Source organism: Elephas maximus, chromosome 1 (assembly GCF_024166365.1).
Source record: "Elephas maximus indicus isolate mEleMax1 chromosome 1, mEleMax1 primary haplotype, whole genome shotgun sequence".
In the NCBI taxonomy this organism is placed as follows: Eukaryota; Metazoa; Chordata; class Mammalia; order Proboscidea; family Elephantidae; genus Elephas; species Elephas maximus.
In genome coordinates, this window is record NC_064819.1 from 35,019,176 (window position 1) to 35,039,509 (window position 20,334).

The 20,334-nt window shown below is 39.9% G+C and overlaps 1 protein-coding gene across 5 annotated transcripts in view; it reads left to right on the plus strand.

Moving 5' to 3' along the window:
• The window catches only part of PEX5L (peroxisomal biogenesis factor 5 like), a 266,941-nt gene that overhangs the window by 173,715 nt on the left and 72,892 nt on the right, over positions 1 to 20,334 (plus strand). For all 5 annotated transcript variants that reach the window (XM_049881882.1, XM_049881854.1, XM_049881874.1 and 2 more), the window contains 3 exons: positions 3,356 to 3,550; positions 8,301 to 8,424; positions 9,477 to 9,573. In XM_049881882.1, coding sequence (XP_049737839.1) covers positions 8,372 to 8,424; positions 9,477 to 9,573 — 150 coding nt within the window. In that variant the 5' untranslated portion in view covers positions 3,356 to 3,550; positions 8,301 to 8,371. The remainder of the gene's footprint in view (positions 1 to 3,355; positions 3,551 to 8,300; positions 8,425 to 9,476; positions 9,574 to 20,334) is intronic.

The following is a 20,334-nucleotide window of genomic DNA, read 5'->3' on the forward strand; positions in this document are numbered from 1 at the left end:
CAACAAAGTTCACCATCCTGCCACAGCCACTTAACAAAATATCACAACTGCAAAACTAGCGTAGTATTTACTAAATACATTCTTATGAAATCCAAATAGCCATGAGCCCAATAGTATACCTCTTCAGTGAAGGTTTAGAAATACCCCTGGAATGTGGATAGTAGCATTATTTATATATTCCAGAAAAAGGAAAAAACTGATTAAATTATCTAAGTCCAATTTATTTGACATCAGTGACAAAATTCTGCCTAAAGCACTTTGCTTTGTAACCTCTACATTACAGAATATATTTTCTGGAATGCCAGGGTAGCTTACAAATCAGAGCAGAGCCTCATCAGCTCCTTGAGCCATATTCACTGACCGGACCAGTTAAGGTTACTCCTTGATCTGTTCTGTCTGGCCATTCCATGTAGATTCACTGCTTTGGAGAAATTCACTAAAAATCCGAAGCTCATTACAACCTAAAGGTTGGCAGTTCAAACCCACCCAGAGGCACCATGGAAATTAGACCTGGACATCTCCTTCCGTGAAGATTACAGCCAAGAAAACCCTAGAGAGCAGTTCTATTCAGTAACACATCAGGTCACCATTAGTCAGAGTCTACTGGATGGCTACAAGTTTATAGGAGGAGATGATATTTTGTGCTGATTAATTTGAACACACAGACATTGGACCCCAAACTTTCATGTGCCTAAGCAAATCTTTAAAATTGGGTTAAGAAAATCAGCAAACAGCCTCTTTCATGCCAACACCTGCTGTCTTTGAAGCCCATATGGGGCAGTGAGACACGCATTTTTCAGTCTTAACTAAAGGATACACACACACTAGACAGGACTTGTCTCCCTCCAGAGGGTGAAAGGGTACACCCACCCATCTATGCTTTCAAAATTGAGATCCCTGGGGAGTCTCCGAGTTTCAAAGCTTGCCCTTTGTCCTCAGGCCACCCCCTTCATCAACTGGGTAACAAACAAGGTCCTCTTGTGCAGCGAGCATTTGTTTCACATTTTCTGGGGAAAGAACAAAGAGACCAAGAGAGCTCAGAGCAAACACAGGAAATGTGGAGAACACTCTGGAGGGGAAAAGAATGGTACTGAGCCAAGTTTGAATTTCTAATTGACTCTTTTTGGTAATTCATTTTTTCTGAATGGTGAGAAGCAGATACAGAATTAAATTAATACTCAGCAGTTATTATTTCGTAATGAGTGTACTTCCTGTATACAAGTAGACTATTCCTATATAATTTGCTGCAAAAAGAAGTCCAGGAGCAAATGACTAATTTCTGATTGTACGATTAGGGAAAAAAAGACATATATGGCATTCCAGAGGCTTTCATCAACTTCCTTCCTTCTATTATAAGAAAATCACATTGGGCCTAGAGTCCCTGCCAATGTGAGAAGCCTGGAAATTTCCATTTAAATGTTTGATGGCTATCAAGTGTTTAGCATGCTAGCCTATCTTGGCTGCCTGCTGTGCTTGAGTTTTAGACCTAAAGCCAGGCTGCTTAGCTCTGAAAGCCAGTTCTTCTTCCTCTCATTCAACCACTTCCTGGCCACAAAACGCTCCTCCTATCTCAGAGCATCTCAGCACCAGAAAGTGGCTCCCAGCTCCTGAGGAAGACTCAGTTGAGATAAGCTGACACTTTGAGGCCATTTTATGATAAATTGGCTTCGTAGGGTCCTCTGCAGAACCAGTACCTCTGTCTCAGCCTCCATTTTGCTCCCAGTGGACTTTCCTCTTCCTGTCAGTGCGTGGATCTGGCTCTTGCCTGAAATAGGAATGGGGAAAATGTAACGAGATCAATAAAAAGGAAAGAAAAACATCACAAATTGCCTGCCAAGGAATAGAAATAATATTTACTTAGTACCTAAATTGTATGCCTGGCAGTTTACACACATTATATAATTTAATCCTCATATCATACCTAAAAGAGCCAAAATCAAACCAAACCAGTTGCTGAAGAGTTGGTTCCGACTCATGGCAACCCCATGTGTGCAGAGTAGAACTGCTCCACAGGGTTTTCAAGGTTCTGACCTTTCAGAAGAGATCACCTATTAATTCCTTGTTTTCCATGTAAGGAAGCTGAAACTTATAGAAGTCAAGAAATTTACCCCAAGTCACACAAATAGGCAGTGGGGGAACCTGGTTTTTCCACTTCACCACCCAACATACAACCACTGTGGTTCATGATTGCAGCCAAAACAAGTTTTTTTCAGAGTAAAGATTGACATACTATTCTAAGGATTCCATAGGGGTGCTTAGCCTATGAAGGTGGTACAGCTCTCTAGAAATCCTGGTTTTGAGCTCACTTGAGCACTGGCCCTGCCTTGAGTGCACTGGGTGGGGGGAGCAGATGGACAAGCACTGAGACATCAGCAGAACCCCCTGACCACCAAAAGGGAAAGCCGGGATCGCCAACGAGGAGGAGTAGGACAGGGCTGGTTCTTAAGGACTGCGTGAGGTGGGGTGAATGCAGGGATGTCTGGGCCACCTGTGTGGCTTTCCTAAGCTGACTGGGAGTAGAGTCCCTCAGCCAGGAAGCCACCAGGTCTGATCAGCCACCTGGGGAAGCAGCATGAACTGGTGGAGAGAGAGGACTGGAGGGAGCCTCTTTGATTCGAATTTTCTGTTTCTCACAGAGCTAGTCAAACACGTGTTATGGTCACTGCTAAGAGAAAGAAGAATAGAGCTACAAAGCTTGCCTTTTTAATTCTCGTTTGCCTAGTTTTCATTGGAACAAATTATTATTTCTTCCTTTACTACAGTATTTAATACGATGTAATCAACTTTTTTTTTTTTTTAATCAACTTGCTAGGAAGTAAAAGTGTTTCAGTTTCATGGTTCGTTACATTCAAATTTAAATTTGCACATTAACATGTGCACCTATTCATCAACTATGGGTTATAAGATACCTATCTCGTGTGAGCCCAGACATCGTGCTATTTTCTGATTAAATCAGTTTGCAAGTATATCTCTGAATGTGGTAGAGGTACCCTTCTCTGGAAAAACTGAAATCTAAAATAAACCTTCTCTGTAAATAAAGCAAAACAACAAATAAATAGTACCTGAACTCGGGTTCAATTTTAGAGTTTTAATTTCATCCAAAGCTTCATCACTGGTGAGGCTGGTGCAAGCTCTGTCTTACCGATTTATACCATGGCAAATAAAGGAGAACATGCAACAAAACATCCCAGGCTAAACATAGCCTGTCTTTATAAATTAATGGTGTGCTAATTTAATTTGATGCTTCTAACCTGCACCATAAGCACAAAATCTCTGTACCCAACTGAAATTTATTTTTTAAAGATGATTTCAGGGCAGTAAGTGGGCTTGTCTTAGCCTCTTCCCTCTTTTCTAGTATTGACCACAGGTTTGGATCTCCTGGACCTGAGTGAACCAGTCTCTCAAACTCAAACCAAAGCCAAGAAGTCAGAGGCCTCATCGAAAACCTCATCCCTCAAGAAAAAGGCTGATGGATCCGACCTCATCAGTTCAGATGCTGAGCAGAAAGGCCAGCCACTCAGAGTTCCCGAGACTTCATCCTTAGATTTAGGTAAGACCATGGCTTTCTTTTGCTGCTACTCAACCTTGCCCTGTTGGAACACTGAAGTTTACCAACTGAATGTTGCTACAAGGAAGCTCCATAAATGACATTAAGACCATGGACAAAGGAATTGAAAGATGATTTAGGAAACTGATCAGGGCACAGGTTCTTTTTTTTTTTTTTTTAGTGAAAATGTACACAACAAAACATATGAGCATTCAACAGTTTTTACAAGCACCAATCACTGGCAATACTTACACACTTCACATTATGTCACATTGTCCCTGTCTCTGCTATGTTGTTCCACCACAGTTAACTTAGACTCTCTGCCCCTTAAAGTTCTCTTCTGTGTTTTATAGTTACTGTTGTCTATTTAATCTCATAGACATAACTCTTTAAGAGAGTGTGATACATAAGGCAAGCATTCTTTATTAAATGAGCTAAATTGTAGTTTAGTTTAAAGATGTCTTCATCGAACAGTTTCAGTTCAAGCTTAAAAGTTGTTTACAGACAATAGATTCAGGGGTTCCTCCAGTTTCAATGTATCCAGTAAGCCTGGTTTCCAATAACAATTTGAAGTTCAGCTCCACATTTTTTCCTCCTTTTGATCAAGATCCAACAATTGGGTCCTTGATCAAAACATTCAGTAATAGTAGTCAGGCACCATCCATCTCTTCTGGTTTCATGGCAAAGGAGGCAATTAGACCTGCAGTCTATTTCCTTCTCTGATTCCTGAGGCATGGGTTCTTTTCTGCTTGGACGGAGAGCTCAACTTTGAGTAACTGGTGTTGATTAATTGACCCACTTATTCAACCCACCTGTACTGAGTTCTTGATAGATGCCAGGCACCCTGCCAGACAGTGGGTTTACAAATAAAACAAGACACGGGTCTTACCCTCTAGGAGTGTTCAGTCTTATGGGAAGACACATCAGTAAACAACTCCAACACAAGGTCCAGGGATAGCCAGACCAAATAGTAGCATGTAGCGTGTTTGGAAATACATCTGAGATGATGATAATAGCCATTTATTGATAACTTATAATGTTCAGGGACTGAGCTGCATGACTTACATATATTAGCTCACTAAATCCTCACAACTCTTTGCAATAAATGAGGAACCAGATTTCGAAAAATGTAAATAATTTTCCCAAGATCTCACAGTCAGTAAGGGGTAGAGATAGCATTTGAACCTAGCTCTAGCTGACTTCGAATCCCATGCTTTTTTTCTACTCTATTCTACCTTCTCCTGAAGGTGGCAGGTATTATAGAGAGCCAAGGGAAACATGTATCTCCCCTGGCTGTCAGACTGACATACACGTGTGTACGTATGTATATATTCATAAAATGAGCACGTTAGTAACTAATCCATAAGATTATAATTAAGAGTGAATGGGATATATACGTGAAATTACTTAGCACTGTGATGTTACATGGTCATGAATTAGCTTATTCATTTGTTCAGTAAACACTTCTCTGAATGCCTGCCATGTTCCAGGTACATGCTATGTGCTGGACATGCAAAGATAAATAATATAAACTCTCCATCTCTCAGTAAGTTTACAGTCAGTGGGGAGACAGAATAATTATTAAACTATTATAATAAAATATGCACTATATACTATATTTGGGGCCAGATTAGATACTACATGAACACATTCATAGAGCCCCTGACCTACCCTGGAAGTTGGAGAAAATATTTTATAGGAGATACTATAAAAAAAAAAAAAAAAAATTCATAGAGCCCCTGACCTACCCTGGAAGTTGGAGAAAATGTTTTATAGAAGATACTATAGGAGCCACAATTTGAGGGATTAGTAGGAACTTGCCAGATGAAAAAGATGGATCAGGAGAGGGGTAGGGAAGACAGGGTAGAGCATTCCTGGTACAGAGAAAAGAGAGATTCAGATGCAAATATACAGAAAAACACAGAGAAATGTTTTTTCAAGTAAATACAAGTATTCCAATAGTATTCAAGGATGGTGGAATGGTGATAAATAAGCCTAAGAGTCACCGACCAAAAATAGAACCAAACCCATTACCATCGAGTCAATTCTGACTTACAGTGACTCTATAGGATAGAGTAAAACTGCCTCGTAGAGTTTCCAAGGAGCGGCTAGATTCAAACTGCTGACCTTTAGTTAGCAGCCGAGCTCTTAACCACTGTGCCACCAGGGCTCCTGAGAGTCACCGGAGGCCAGATGATAGTAGTCTTGGATGTCACGTCCTTAGGATGGGAGAGATGGGAGATGTTGAAGGGTTTTACACAAAGAAGTGACAGAACCGATTCTATTTCAGAAACACCCTACTCTGGTGGATGTATGGAGAATGGAATGGAGGCAGGAAGACCCACAGAGACATCCAAGATAGTGACAGAGGGGACGGGGAAGGGGAGACAGATTCACAAAATATTATAGCAGGACTTGGGAGCTAAATGAATGTGTGTATGAGAGCGAGGGGGATGGATCCATGTGCCCAGCTCTGTGATAGGGGTTAGAAGAGAGGAAGGAGGGAGTCAAGGTGGAAAATATTGAGTTCAGTGTTGGACCTGTTATATTTTAGGGGCTTGTGGGACTTCTGGAGTCCTGGTGGTGCAGTGGTTAAGAGCTCAGCTGCTGACCAAAAAGGTCAGCAATTCAAATCCACCAGCTGCTCCTTGGGAACCCTACAGGGCAGTTCTACTCAAAGGCAACAGGCTTGGTGAAACTTATAAGGAGACCTGGTTGCTCAGTGGTTAGGCACTGAGCTGCTAACCAAAAGGTCAACAATTCAAACCCACCCCATGGGAGAAAGATGTAGCAGTATGCTTCTGTAAAGATTACAGCCTTGAAAATCCTATGGGACAGTTCTACTTTGTTCTACAGGGTCACTGTGAGTTGGCATCAACTTGGCAGCAATAGGATTTCTTTGTTCATTTGTTTTTTTTTTTTTTTTGGTTTTGGTGGGACTTTTATGTGGAGATATCCAATAAACTATTACATACATAGGGCTAGGGCTCAGGAAAGAGAGCTGAGCAGGTAATGGAGGTTTGGAGTCAAAGGCTTGTGAGTGGGTATTGTAACCATGGGTAGATAAGACCATCCAGGGATAGATTGTAGAGAAAAGGCAGAGAACCAGCCTACTGTTCAAACTAGTTGCATATACAGGATCCTTTATCTCCTGCCATTTCTCTTTGGATGAAAACTTTGTAACTGTTTCCTCACCATCACTGTGTATCTAGGTTTATTCAGCTGTACAGGTTAATAAATCAAATGTATACATTTGTGTAAAAATATATTATTAAATGCATTACAATATAACAAAATAATTGTTATGTTAAAAACAAAAGAGTAAATTTCAGTCCTCTGCTTTTGAGAAAATGTCCTGTAAAGAAGTCATAAAACCTTAGTTTACAAGGAAGGACCTGAGAGGACACTGACTGGGAGCTTATCTTTTATAAATGAAAAAACTGGACTCTAAGGTTGTTTAAGTGGTTTGTTCACAGTCAAACCACTCTCTACCTGTTACTGAGAGAGAACACAGGTTCTTTATCTTTAAGAATCAAGCCAGAGGGAGAAAATGGGTCCAGCACTTTCTTGGCTGCCTCCATTGTCTCCTTTCTCTCTATCCCTGTTATACACTCCTTCTTTTGGTGAAAAATTAAGTAGTTCATACAAAAGCTATAAAAAGTTTTCCAGTTTCCTCCCACCTCCTTTTATCAGAGAGGCTCATTGCTTTAAACAGAATTTCTTTCTAGAAACATGCCATAAGTGTTTCAAAGCAATCCTTGTTATCCAGAGGCTGATAGAGCTCCACATGTTCCTTCTACCCCAGGTTCCCGGTCTCGCACAGCACACAGGATTCAGAATGCACATAACACTGAAATAAATTCATGTAAAACTTGATTGCTTTGACTGTAAAAGCAATTGAATTTATCTTAATAAGTCTTATTTTTATTTTTAGCTGCACCTGTTTTAATTAATTTTCATGAGACCTTGAAAAGGCTGGTCTTGGATTTGAGAGCATCATTCTTTGGAAAAGCATAAGAAAAATCTTACACCGCCCCACTGCTTTAGGATATGACTCCTGGAAGATGACAATTTCATAACTCTAATAAAATTCTTATTAAAGAAATTACAAATAAAATAACAAGATTGTAGCATATCTATTGTAAAATAGGACTAGAAATCAGCTATTTGAAGCCACCAAAATAGTACCGTCAAAACTCTCTCCCACCTCTTAAAAAATGGTTCTACATGTGGCTTCATCACCAAGATATATCATATTTTCAAAGTCTACATGAGGCATGTAGAGTTATTTAAAAAGCATCACTAGGCACAAAATAAAAGAAATATTCTGTGCAATTTTCAGAAAAAGGGTTAAATCCATTTTGTATCAAAAAACATAGAGCACCTGATGTGTGTCAGGCACTGTACCAGGTGCCAAAGGAGGAAAAATGTATTATATGTAGCTTCTAATTGACAAGTACAAACTTGCTGCCAGATTTTTAGATTATCCTTCAGCTCTTCAAGTTCTCTGGAGGAATATTGCCAAGATGGAGCTCTTACAAATTGGACTGTGCTAATTTGAACACAATTTCTGTGGTTTTATGAAGTTATAATTCCTTAGTATAATTGCATAGGCTCTGAAGGGAAATCAAGTTTTCTTAGTTCGGTTGAGTAACTTCAGATTGTAAAATTTCTCAGTCTTAATCCATGTCTCCTCTTCTCTCCTCACCTCATGCTCTTCCCCGGCCCCTCCCCGTTCCTGTCTCCTTAGTAGACATTCACACACAACTGGAAAAATGGGATGATGTTAAATTTCATGGAGACCAAACTAGCAAGGGGCTTCCAATGGCAGAGAGAAAGTCGTGCTCATCTAGAAGTGGATCAAAAGAACTCCTGTGGTAAGATATTTTGACATGAGAAAATAGCCATTCGTGTGTCAGCTTCATTTATGGGTGTTTCTCTTATGTACTGAAATAGCCAATGAGTTAAGTCAATTCAGATACTTGGTGTTGTGTATAACCCCTATACGTCAATGTTAAGTATTGTGGTTTCTAACCAAACTAGTTGTTGAAGAGCTGATTCCAACTCATGGTGATCTCATGTGTGTCAGAGTAGAACTGTGCTCCACAGGGTTTGCAATGGCTGATTTGTCTTCACCTCTGAGTAGAGTCAAGCCTCCAACCCTTTGCTTAGCAGCCAAGCATGTTAACCATTTGCACCGCTCAAGGGCTCTAGTGTGGCTTCTACAAATGCTAAATCATGTCATCTGAATTGTCCAAAATTTAGCCAATAAAGATTTGGGGAGGTGCATGATTCAACATTTGTTGATGATTTTCTGAATGTGTGACTGAGCTGATGAATCAAAATAGGTGCAAGCATGTATTTATGTATGTATTCACTATAATATCACATGAATGATATTAAAATTAGACTTCTCTGGTTACACAGGTAACCTTTTCTGGCTTACTTAATCATCTACCATCTGGTAATGCAAGTAAGAAGAAAAGTCTGTGGCTGCCCAAGAGGAAGCCTGGCCACCTAAGTTTTACCAGTGCCTGTTGTCCTCACACATTGTCCACTTACCACAACATCTCAAATGCTACACAACAATGAAATCACACCTGAGATACTCTGTACACAGTCTCCCCCAAAACAAAACAGTATCTGTTTAATAAAGCAGAGCTTTCTGTAGCAAAAACATTGTTCACTTATTTTATGCACGTAATTGAACTAAATTCTAAATTTAGTTCACCTAGCACATTGCAACTGCTTAAAAAATTCTGAAAATGGTCATCACAATTGAAATATATAAAGTTTATGTTTTCATTAAAATTCTGACAAGAGCTATGTTTCCTTGCTCTTAATGGTCCAAGTTAACTAGGTTCCTGGTTGGATTTCAGGCTGAACTTCTTTCACGATGTGCTCTAATTTACTTACTGCATCCCTCCAGGTCCTCAGAGCACAGATCTCAGCCAGAACTGAGTGGTGGGAAAAGCGCCCTCAACTCAGAGTCAGCTTCGGAGCTGGAATTAGTGGCTCCGACACAGGTAACAAAACTGATTCTTTGATGAATGCATCTTTTTTTTAATAAATAAAATCTATCATAAATACTGTATTTAAATTTTGCACGAAAGGTTTGAAATATTTTTCTATATTTTGTATCTCATGTGCTTTCTTATTCAGTATCTATCTTGATGCTTAAAATAACTGATGATACATATACTTTTGTCTGGAAAACGTGTTAATGAATTCACTGTGTACTTAGTGCTTTCCTTGCCCTAGCGTTTACTGTCCTGTTATTTTGCTGTAAAAAACTTGTTCTGCTCCAGCATTAGTGCTAGTTATGTAACAGAACACAAAAAAGAGGAAATTGCTTCTCGAGTGTTCATTCACGTCTATCCCCTGTAGAAGAAAGCACAAAGTACAAAAAAAGACTGTCACATTAAAATAAATTGGATCCTGAAGAATACGTAATTATAATATTAGTAGTAATGATAATAACCCAGTCAACCCAGTGCCGTAGAGTTGATTCCGACTCATGTAATGATAATAAGAGTTTCCATTTATGAGTGCCCAGTGTTAGGGACTTTACTCTGTGATTTTCATACCTTATACTGACACTCAAATAATCCTATGAAGTATTATTATCCTCATTTTAAAGACACTTTAAACAGTCTCAGTGAAGTCAAATTCCTTGTCCTGGGACACCCAGCTAATCACCGGTGGAAGCAGAGTATGAACCCAGATCTGTCTTTCTGCTGCTTGACTCTCCAGAATAAATGGCTTGTCAGTAGTGAGTAATCTCTTTGGTTAAGACTGTTTCAAGGAGACTCAAAGTCTGTCTCAATCTTTTCATTCCCTTGAACACATTCCAAAGGTAAAGCTTTGACCTAAAATCACAAATATCTCTTAAGAAGTGTGTGTCCACATTCATGCACTCAGGGAGCTTACAATCCCCTTAAAGAGAGACTACATTTTTAGGAAAATAAGTGATTAAAGTGAACAAGAGAGATTTTCTTGAGTTTACTAGATAAGATGCTAAAACTGTGAGAGGAAATACATTGTCTGAGGTAAAATAAAGGGATAATTCCAATAGCAAACATTACTGAGTGCTGTGACAAGAAGTTCTAATATATATCAGCACATTTGATCCTGATAAACAGCTCTATGAGGTAAGTTCACTTATTACCCCATTTTATAGATGAGAAAACTAAGGCACAAAAACAAAAAAAAATATTACCCCATTTTATAGATGAGAAAACTAAGGCACAGAGATTAAAAACTTGTCTATGGACCCACAACTAATAAGTGGCAGAGAGGAGGACAAAGACAGTGAGGAATTGGTAAAGAAACGAAAGGCCTCTAGAAATCTCTCTAGGCCACCGATAGCACCCCCTCATATACAATTCACATTTTACAAGAGAAGGGTGGACCCCAGAACTCTACTCAGCTGAGCAAGTCAGCTAACTCCCTGAACAGACAACTCTGCAGAGCTGAGTGAATTGTGAATGGGACATGAAAGCTGAGTTTTCTTCCTTTGTGCTCATTCCTAACGTAGCTTTTTAAAAGCAAATTTATAACATTTACGAGGGAAACGTTTCTTGATAAATTTGTTGGAAACTTAGACTAAGATTCAGTAATCTGTAAGGTTTCATAAATGAATCCTAGTACAATTTAATGTAGCCATAAAACATTTCTTTTGCAGTAGAGTGAGACTTGGCACAGGTGGGCTGTTCTATTCCCAACTGGGGAGAGGAGGCTCAGCTGGGGTCCTTGGTCGCCGTAGAGACCCACAATGCATTTATTTTATTGTTCCTCTGACGGACACTGTCCTGCTGGTTTTCTGATCTTATCCCCCACGCCGCCCTGCCTCTCACTCACCAGAGTGCCTTGCTTTAAGCAAATGCCATGTACACTGGGAAATTTATGTGCAATTCCCAATTCTGTCCTCTAAAACATAGTTTAAAATATGGTATGAGAGATGTCTGTCTAGATAAATTGTAGTGAATCTTTTTAGAGGGCTACCAATTATTTTTAAAGAATTTATCCCTTAATTTAACTTTTTAAAAAACACTGCATGTTTACTTATCAAGATTTGCCTAAACTCATGAAACTTATAATCTCATAGTTTTAATTCCAACCTATGGTAAAATTAGGAAAATTTCATGAATTTGGGATTTAATACATCTGAAATACCAAGTCACTCAAATGGAGGACAAAGAGAATAGACTGATTAATCTGTTTGTAATAAAAGACAAAAAGATGTTTTTACTGCTTATAAACACACTGTTGTTGCGTGCCAGCAAGTTGATTCCAACTCATAGCGACCCTATATGACAGAGTAGCGACCCTATATGACAGAGCAGAACTGCCTAATTGGGTTTTCTAGGCTGTAATCTTTATGGGAGCAGATAGCCAGATCTTTCTCCCATGAAGCGGCTGGTGGGTTCGAACCACCAACATTTCTGCTAGCAGCAGAGCACTTAACCATTGTGCCACCACTCTTAAATATATGATCTGTTTACGTAGATAAGGGAAAATTCTGATTAGGGTGTGTCATTGATTGAATTGTGTCCCCCCAAAATATCTGTCAACTTGGCTAAACCATGATTCCCAGTATTGTGTGGCTGTCCACCATATTATGATCTGATGTGATTTTCCTATGTGTTGTAAATCCCATCTCTATGACGTTAACGAGATGGGATTAGCAGCAGTTATTAAAGAAGCACGACTCAATCTACAAGATTAGGTTGTGTCTTAAACCAGTCTCTTTTGAGATATAAAAGAGAGAATCGAGCAGAGAGGTGGGGCACCTCATACCACCAAGAAACAAGAGCTAGGAGCACAGCGAGTCCTTCGGACCCAGGGCCCCTGCCCTGAGAAGCTCCTCAACCAGGGGAAGATTGATGACAAGGACTTTCTCCCAGAGCCAACAGAGAAAGCCTTCCCCTAGTGCTAACACCCTGAATTTGGACTTTTAGCCTCCTAGACTGTGAGAGAATAAATTTCTCATTGTTAAAGCCATCCGCTTGTGGTATTTCTGTTATAGCAGCACTAGATGACTAAGTCAGGGTGGTATAAAAATTCAACTTAAAACCAACTTGCAAACCATTCAGATAAGTAATTTTAGCTCACCGAAACTTGCTACAGCCCTGCTGCCTCCCAAATGGCTCACAGGAAAATCAAGGAAAAGTTTTCTTCCCTCAAACCAGCATAAACTAACGTAGGCAGTGACTCAATGGGTGAGGAGCAATTTGCAAGCCTTGTTTAAAAATCGTATTTCAGAATCACAAAGAGAACGGAAGCTCATGATGTGAACAATTCTTCTGTTAGCTCATTTTCTTTTCAAGATGGGGAAAGGGAAAAACATAGTCTAGTCTCTTTCAAATAGTGTTTTGTTGACAATGAGCTAATCAGAGTGGCAGGAGGTTATAAATTACATAATCACTGTGTAATTAAGAATAAGGTTACTTGACACTTACAGAAACTGTGTAGTTAATATTTCCTAGAGTTAATCGGGTCAGCAGTTCAAACCTGCCAGGCGCTCCTTGGAAACTCTATGGGGCAGTTCTACCCTGTCCTATAGGGTCGCTATGAGTCGGAATCGACGCGACGGCACTGAGTTTTTTTAGAGTTAATCACTAAAAAAAAACGTACAACCTAAAGAATTAAAAAAACATTGGAAGAATTGAAGAAAATCATAGAAAGTAATGAAGTAAAATAGGCTTTTTTCATAAATGGGTTAAGATACTGATGGTGAGGCAACAGAAAAAGAATCAAGCTTCTGCTGGAAAATGGGGGCTCAAGTTTGGACGCTGGAAGGGAAATGCCAGGACAGGCTCTTGCAAACCTAAGTTGAACGCCTTGCGAAGGTAGCAGTCAGTCTCCAAGTACTTAGCCACAGCCACATAACTCACTGGTTTTGCTGACTTTGGCACAGCTAAAGCTTACTTTCACATAGTCCTAAAGCCATCAAGTTAGTAGTATCACAACCCAGAACAATTTAAACTTAAAGATATAAATGCAGATGTGTTTTCTAAAAATTTTAATGTAAAAGGAAATGCCTGCCAATAGCTATCATTTATTACATACTTACTTCATGTGTATAATATGAAATTGTATTTCTTACATAGTATTTCAAATGCTTACAACAACCTTGGGAGGTGATATTATCCCCACTTCCCAGATGAAAAAAAAAAAATGTATCTTTGAGAAAAGAAGTAATTTCCCCAAGGAGACGCAGTGAAGGAAGGGAGGAGCGAGATTCAAATCTTACCCGTTGGCTTCTGAAGCCCTAGCTCTTAGCCACATACCACCTTGTATCAACCACGTCATGCTTAGCCACTTGAGAAAACTCACAAAATACCTATTTTCCATCTCATTGCAAGCCTTGATTATGACTAAATTTTACAGGATTAATATCAGTTACATCATTTTAAAGAATGTTTTCATTTTCTTTGAGAAACTTTGAAAGAAAGTAGGATTGTCACCCGACTGAGGCCATGCATAATTTTGTGCTTCCCCTTCCCAAATTTATTCTCAAACCCTAACTTCCTGAAATGCATGTAACTTCCATTTCATTCTTTTTCAATTCATAAATGTGATTAATGTCTACTATCCATAAAGACTTAGGTGAGACAGAGTTAGATTATAAGAAGTAGCAAGGACCTTTATGTCTCATAGAAAACCATTAGATAGTCCACTGTAAATATAATAGTTTATTGGAAGACAGTAAGGGATCACATCAATGTCCCTTTTTCTTCTCCTGGCCACACAATGAGCCCTCAGTGAGGTAGAAGTTAAAAATGGAGGGACGGCAGACAGGAAGTAAGAAAATCTGAAAGATCACTTTCAGCATAATGGGAAATCTGCACATAGTGGGCACTAAACAAATACTTGTTGAAGTAAAAAAAAAAATTGAGGAATAGCAACAAAAAAGGAATACAACAATAACAATACCTGAGAATTTTATCAGTTTGGAAGCAGTAGCTGATGGTTATTTCAAGGGCAGAAAAGAAGACAGGAAGACAAAGTTTTATTCCTGATCATTTTTGAAGCTAGTTTTCATAATAATGTTTACTTATGCCTGGTAATAGAACTGCACTTATTTACCTTTAATGTTCCACAGCACAGAACATCATGGTTGGATGGAGATGGGAACCATGTGCTGTCACACCTTGCACAAAGCTCTAGGAATTTGCTCTTGACACACAAGGGACAGCTTTTGGTGTGTGTCTTTGACGACAAATGTTTGTTAACTGATTAAAAAAAAAAATCCTGAGCATTTCAGTGAGTTGAATGCTTAAATTATCTGTTCTAGTCCAATAACCCAATTAATCTCCATTTACCACTAAACAAAAGCAAGGTAACCATGAGTATTTTTTAATGAACTGGTTTTCTTTTCTGAAGTCACCCTTGATGAACACTTAACAGAAAGATAATAATAGTAAAAACCAAATTTTATTGAGCATACTATGTACTGAGCATTTTTTGTTTTTACATGAATTATTGTACTCAATTCCTCCTTCTAGTCTGTAAGCGAATATACATTTAAAGATGAGAATATTGAAGATCAGAGAAGTTAAGTACTTTGTGCAATGTCACCAGTTGGTGTCCGTGGTAAACCAGGAGTTGGCCTCAGGCAGTCTGACTCCAGAGCTTGTGCTTTCAATGGCTTTGTCCTACTGTTGTCCACAGTCTGCTAGTTGCTATATGATATTTTTCTTTCTACAACTAAATAGATCCCTTTTCCCCCTGGAATTTTTCTTAAACGACCAGTTGCCACTAGCTGTTGAGTCAGTCCGACTCCTGGTGACCCCAAGTGTAACAGAGTAGAACTGTGCTCCACAGGATTTTCAATGGCTGATTTTTCAGAAGCAGGTCACCAGGCCTTTCTTTCAAGGCACCTCTGTGTGGATTTGAACCTCAAATCTTTTGGTTAGTGGCTGAGCTCATTAACCATTTGCACCACCCAAGAACTCCTTTGAAAGGACATTGACCTTTTGAAATGTGTTTTGGTAGGCAATCTCTAGGAATAATACAAAGATCAAAAAAAAAAAAAAATTTTTTTTTTTTTTTAAGTGTATGAGAAGCCAGAAATATGAGTGATTAGCCAACAAATTTATACTAGGATTACCATGGACCAAACCAAACCCACTGCTGTAGAGTTAATTCCAACTCATAGGTACCCTATAGGGCAGAGTCGAACTGCCCCATAGGGTTTCCAAGGCTGTAAATCTTTACAGAAGCAGACTGCCACATCTTTCTCCCACAGAGCTGGCTGATGGGTTCAAACCACCAACATTTTGGTTAGCAGCCAAGTGCCACCAGGCTCCTTAGGATTACTGACTCATAGTGACCCTATAGGACACAGTCACGTAGGGTTTCCAAGGAAAGCCTGGTGAATTTGAACTGCCAACCTTTTGGTTAGCAGCCGAACTCTTAACCACTATGCCACCACGGTTTTCAGGATTACCATAGTCATTTTCAAATTATAATTTTAATCAAAATCATTATTTTGAATAAAAAGAACAAAGCACAATATTCTTTTTATAGAGTTCTTAAATTCTTTCTTCTTCTTTCTCTTTGCCTAGTGCTTATTATTCAGAATAATCAACAGCCAGGGGAACTAAAAGCTTTCTGCTTTGGGGAGTGTAAACCCTAAAAATCAATTTTCTTAAACCAGTTAAAATACTGTATTTAAGGCCAAGGCACTTCCTGGAGGTTGTTGTAGCTGTGGAGCATTTTTAAAAATCATCCAAAAATTAACCAAACCAGTTGCCGTTGAGTCGATTCCAACTCACGGCGACCTCACGTGTTGCACAGCAGAACTGTGCTCCATGGCTTTCATGGCTGTGATCTTTCAGAAGCAGATTGCCAGGACTCTCTCCTGCAGTACCTCTGTGTGGGTTCAAACCACCAACCTGCCAGTTAGTAGCCACAGGCTTGGCCATTAGCACCACCCAGGGACTCCATATGTGTATATAATATACATAGACATAAAATATCTTTGAATGGAAATACATTGGCTGCTGATAGGATGAGGAGGGGTAGCTGAGGTTCAAGAACAAGAGACAGATGTTTCTCTGTATTCTCTTTACATTTTATGAATTTTGAACCATGTGAATATATTACATACGCACATAGATGAGAACTTCTCACAATGTGGTCCCAAGACCAGCAGTAGTATCAGCATCACCTGGGAACTCGTTAGAGATGCAGATTTGGGGCCCCATCTTGGACCTACTGAATCAGAAACCCTGTAAGTTTGGCCCAGTGTCTGTTTCAGCTGTCGTCCAGGTGATCCTGATGCCCGCTAAAGTTTGGGAACCCCTGATAGAGACGTTATGTTACCAAACAGCTGCAACACAAACCCATGGGTATAAAGGTTTTGTTTACCATAACTCTAGTTAAGTACCAAGCAATATCAACATTTTACAAGTATCACGTATATATGTTTTCTCATATTATAGGTTTTGCTCATAATGTAATTAGACTAAAAAAAAAAAAAAAGTGTCTTGGTTGAAAAGAAGGCTGACCTTTACCACATGTTATAATCTCTGTTTCATCCTCAGCCCTAAATCAGCACTTCTGGGCACGCTGCTAAGTTGCTGAAGTTTCAGAATCTGTAGTTACACACTAATCTCAGCTTGAAAACTGCCTTTCATGCCTTCAGTATTTACCTATATTCCGTAGCATTTATCTTTTGCTCCTGTGGGCAAAATAAATCGTTTTAAAATGTGAGAAAGAGAACACTTGTCTTAGTGATAACCTAAGACCTTTCTAAGGACATGGAAAATAGCTGTTACCTAAATAGCAATTGTACTATTGAAACAGAATTTCCTTCATCCAGTGATTCTGTTTGCTCCTGCTGTTTTAAATGGTAGAGAGGCTACGAACTGTAAGCTGAGAATCCCGAGAGATGTGTTGCCTCTCCTTCCTGATCTATGGTGACCTTTGCATCCTGTGATTCATAACCCATTTGGATCGTGAAACACAGACAAAGGGGAAGCGAGTGACAGTAATGGAGTCCTGTTAGGTTGGGCCTCACAGGAAAGGCAGGTAGTATTTCACGGTGAAAAGGGCTCCTTTCAAGGAGGTGCCCTGAAACAAAAATGGCAGTGCTTTCTCCTCTTTTCTTCTCCTAATGCCATTTCTGAGTCATCTGTGACATCATTGTATACATGCCAGTTTATTTCTTACTATGAGTCTACATTTTCAGAGTTTGCCAGTTCATTTCATCAATAAGGGAACAGCAGGAAGACAAAAGAGCTGGTCCCAAAAGCAAAGCACTGAGGACAGAGGTTTACAGACACACCAAAATAATTTCACCAGGTTAGGTACCGGGTGGGTTAACTTTCTACAAGACAATGAGATTACATCACCTTTGGAGTTAACCCCCCTACCAAGCTATAACATCCTAACAACTTAGCAGTCTTAAAGGTGGCAAACCATCTGCACCTTTGTATCTGTTAAGCAAATATACTGTGACCCAAGAGTGTCAAATGGGGGCTGTAATGAGCTGAATGGTGGTCCCCACAATATGGTCACATCCTAATTCCTGGATCCTATGAATATTTTTTTTTTTATGAATATTACCTTATATGGCAAAAGAAGGAATGCTACTTTACCATGACAAAAGATGTGATTAATTTAAGGGTCTTGAAGGGAGAAGTTTATCTTTGATTGTCTGAGCAGACACTAAATGCAATCAGGTGGATCCCTATCAGAGGCAGAGGGAATTTTGAGAGAGAAGAGCAGGCAATGTCACCACAGAGGCAGAGATTAGAGTGAGGCTGCCACGGGCAAAGAGTTCCTGAGTCACTAGAAGCTGAAAGAGGCAAGGAGTGCATTCTTCCCTAGATCCTTCAGGAGCCCCTGGGTGGTACACATGGTTAAAGCACTAGGCTGCTAACCAAAAGGTTGGTGGTTCAAGTCCATCAAGTCTCCGAAGAAAGTCCTGGTGACCTACTTCCAAAATACCAGCCGCTGGCTTTTCAGCAGTTTTACTCCAACACGTGGGGTTGCTGTGAGTCGGAATTGACTTGACAGCGACAGGAACTGGTTCTGGAGCCTCAGAAGGAGTGCAGCCCTGCTGACACCTTGATTTCAGACTTCAGACTGTGAGAGAACAAATTTCTGTTGTTTCAAGCCACCCAGTTTGTGGCAATTTGTTATGGCCATCATAGAAAACCAATACAGACTTACCAGAAAATGTTCTAGCGTGACACCAAGAAACCAGCAATCCCAGTTTGCCTTTTTCAAAGTTTCAGACACATTTCTCTTTAACAGGCCTACTGGATTTCTCAAATGCCTCCTAGTGGATGACCCGGAAGCTGTTCTATCATAATTAGTTGAGTTTTTATTGAACATTCACAAGCATAAGATCAAGCACTCTGAAGACAGTATGTTGGGAGGTAACACTCTGTTATAAACCCCCGTGGTGACAGGGTGCAGCATCAGCTAATCTCTGCCCATGCGCCCTGTCCTCCACAGACAGAGCAGCAGAGGGGCTCTGCACAGATGTGGTTACAGGTGGTGGGGTGGCACAGACAGTACCCACTCACTTGGGGGCCTCTTTTTTCCTCTAAGAGACAATTGTGTCTTTTAGTAACCTCCCTTTTCTTTTTATCTCTCTGGTGATGAAGAGGGAACCCAAGGAAGCAACCTAAGCCAGCCCTCCTGGAACACAACCACACTAACTCCCCAGCAGATGAGAAGCCTGCTCCCTCGAGGCCTGTCACTGCCAGAAACAGGATACAGTAGGCTGAGAAATGTCACGTGCATAGATTAGGAACCAAAACAACTGCCTGTATTATGATCAGAACCAAAGTTAGAAGTGAGAGGTTAACAGTTAATAAGTACCCAACTTTTAAGTTGTTGTATGCCATTGAGTCGATTCCAACTCATACTGGCCCTATTGGACAGAGTAGAGCTGCCCCATAGGGTTTCCAGGGCTGTGATCTTTGCGGGAGCAGGTTGCCAGGTCTTTCTCCAATGGAGCTGCTGGGCAGGTTCGAATCGCTGACCTTTGGCTTTAACAGCTGAGCACTTAACTACTGTGCCACCAGGGCTCCATCAACTTACAGAAAGCCTAGCCAATCCTTCTTTATGCCTAGAGGGTCCTTATGTTCTTTTCAACTCATTAATAACAGGGGCCATACGGTTTCTAAACAAAAACATCAGCCACAAGGCAAAAGATTAATTTATGCTATTAATAAATAGACATAAACTATATAGTATCATTTGTAATATATACTTCTCATGACTTTCTTATGATTTATAGCAACCTGTTTACATTTATTTCTCCAGTCTGTAAGCAAAACTCCGTTTGACTAGTGTTTAATTCAATTTTCAGATATTCTGAATTAGTTTTGACTCTGAAACTAAATATGATTGTCTAGGCTTCAAACAAAAGACTTTCATTTTTTTTCAGGATGAATCCAAGGTCTTTCGCTTCTGCAGTGAGTACGAACTTGTTACCACAACACTGCAACACAAGAAATGTCCTATTTTATTTGTTGCTGTTATTGTTGTGAGGTGCTGTCCAGTCGATTTTCTACTCATAGAGACCCTATGTTACAGAACAGAACTGCCCCATAGAGTTTTCTAGGCTGTAATCTTTTCAGGAACAGATCAGTTGGTCTTCTTCCCATGGAGCCTCTGGGTGGTTTCTAACCACCAGCCTTTGGGTTAGCAGCTGAGAGCTTAACAGTTGCACCACCAGGGCTATTTTATTTGCGTAGGAGGTGTTAAATCTGGCTGTAAGCCCTACTTGTTGGGTTGGTTTGATTGTCATTCTCAAGTTT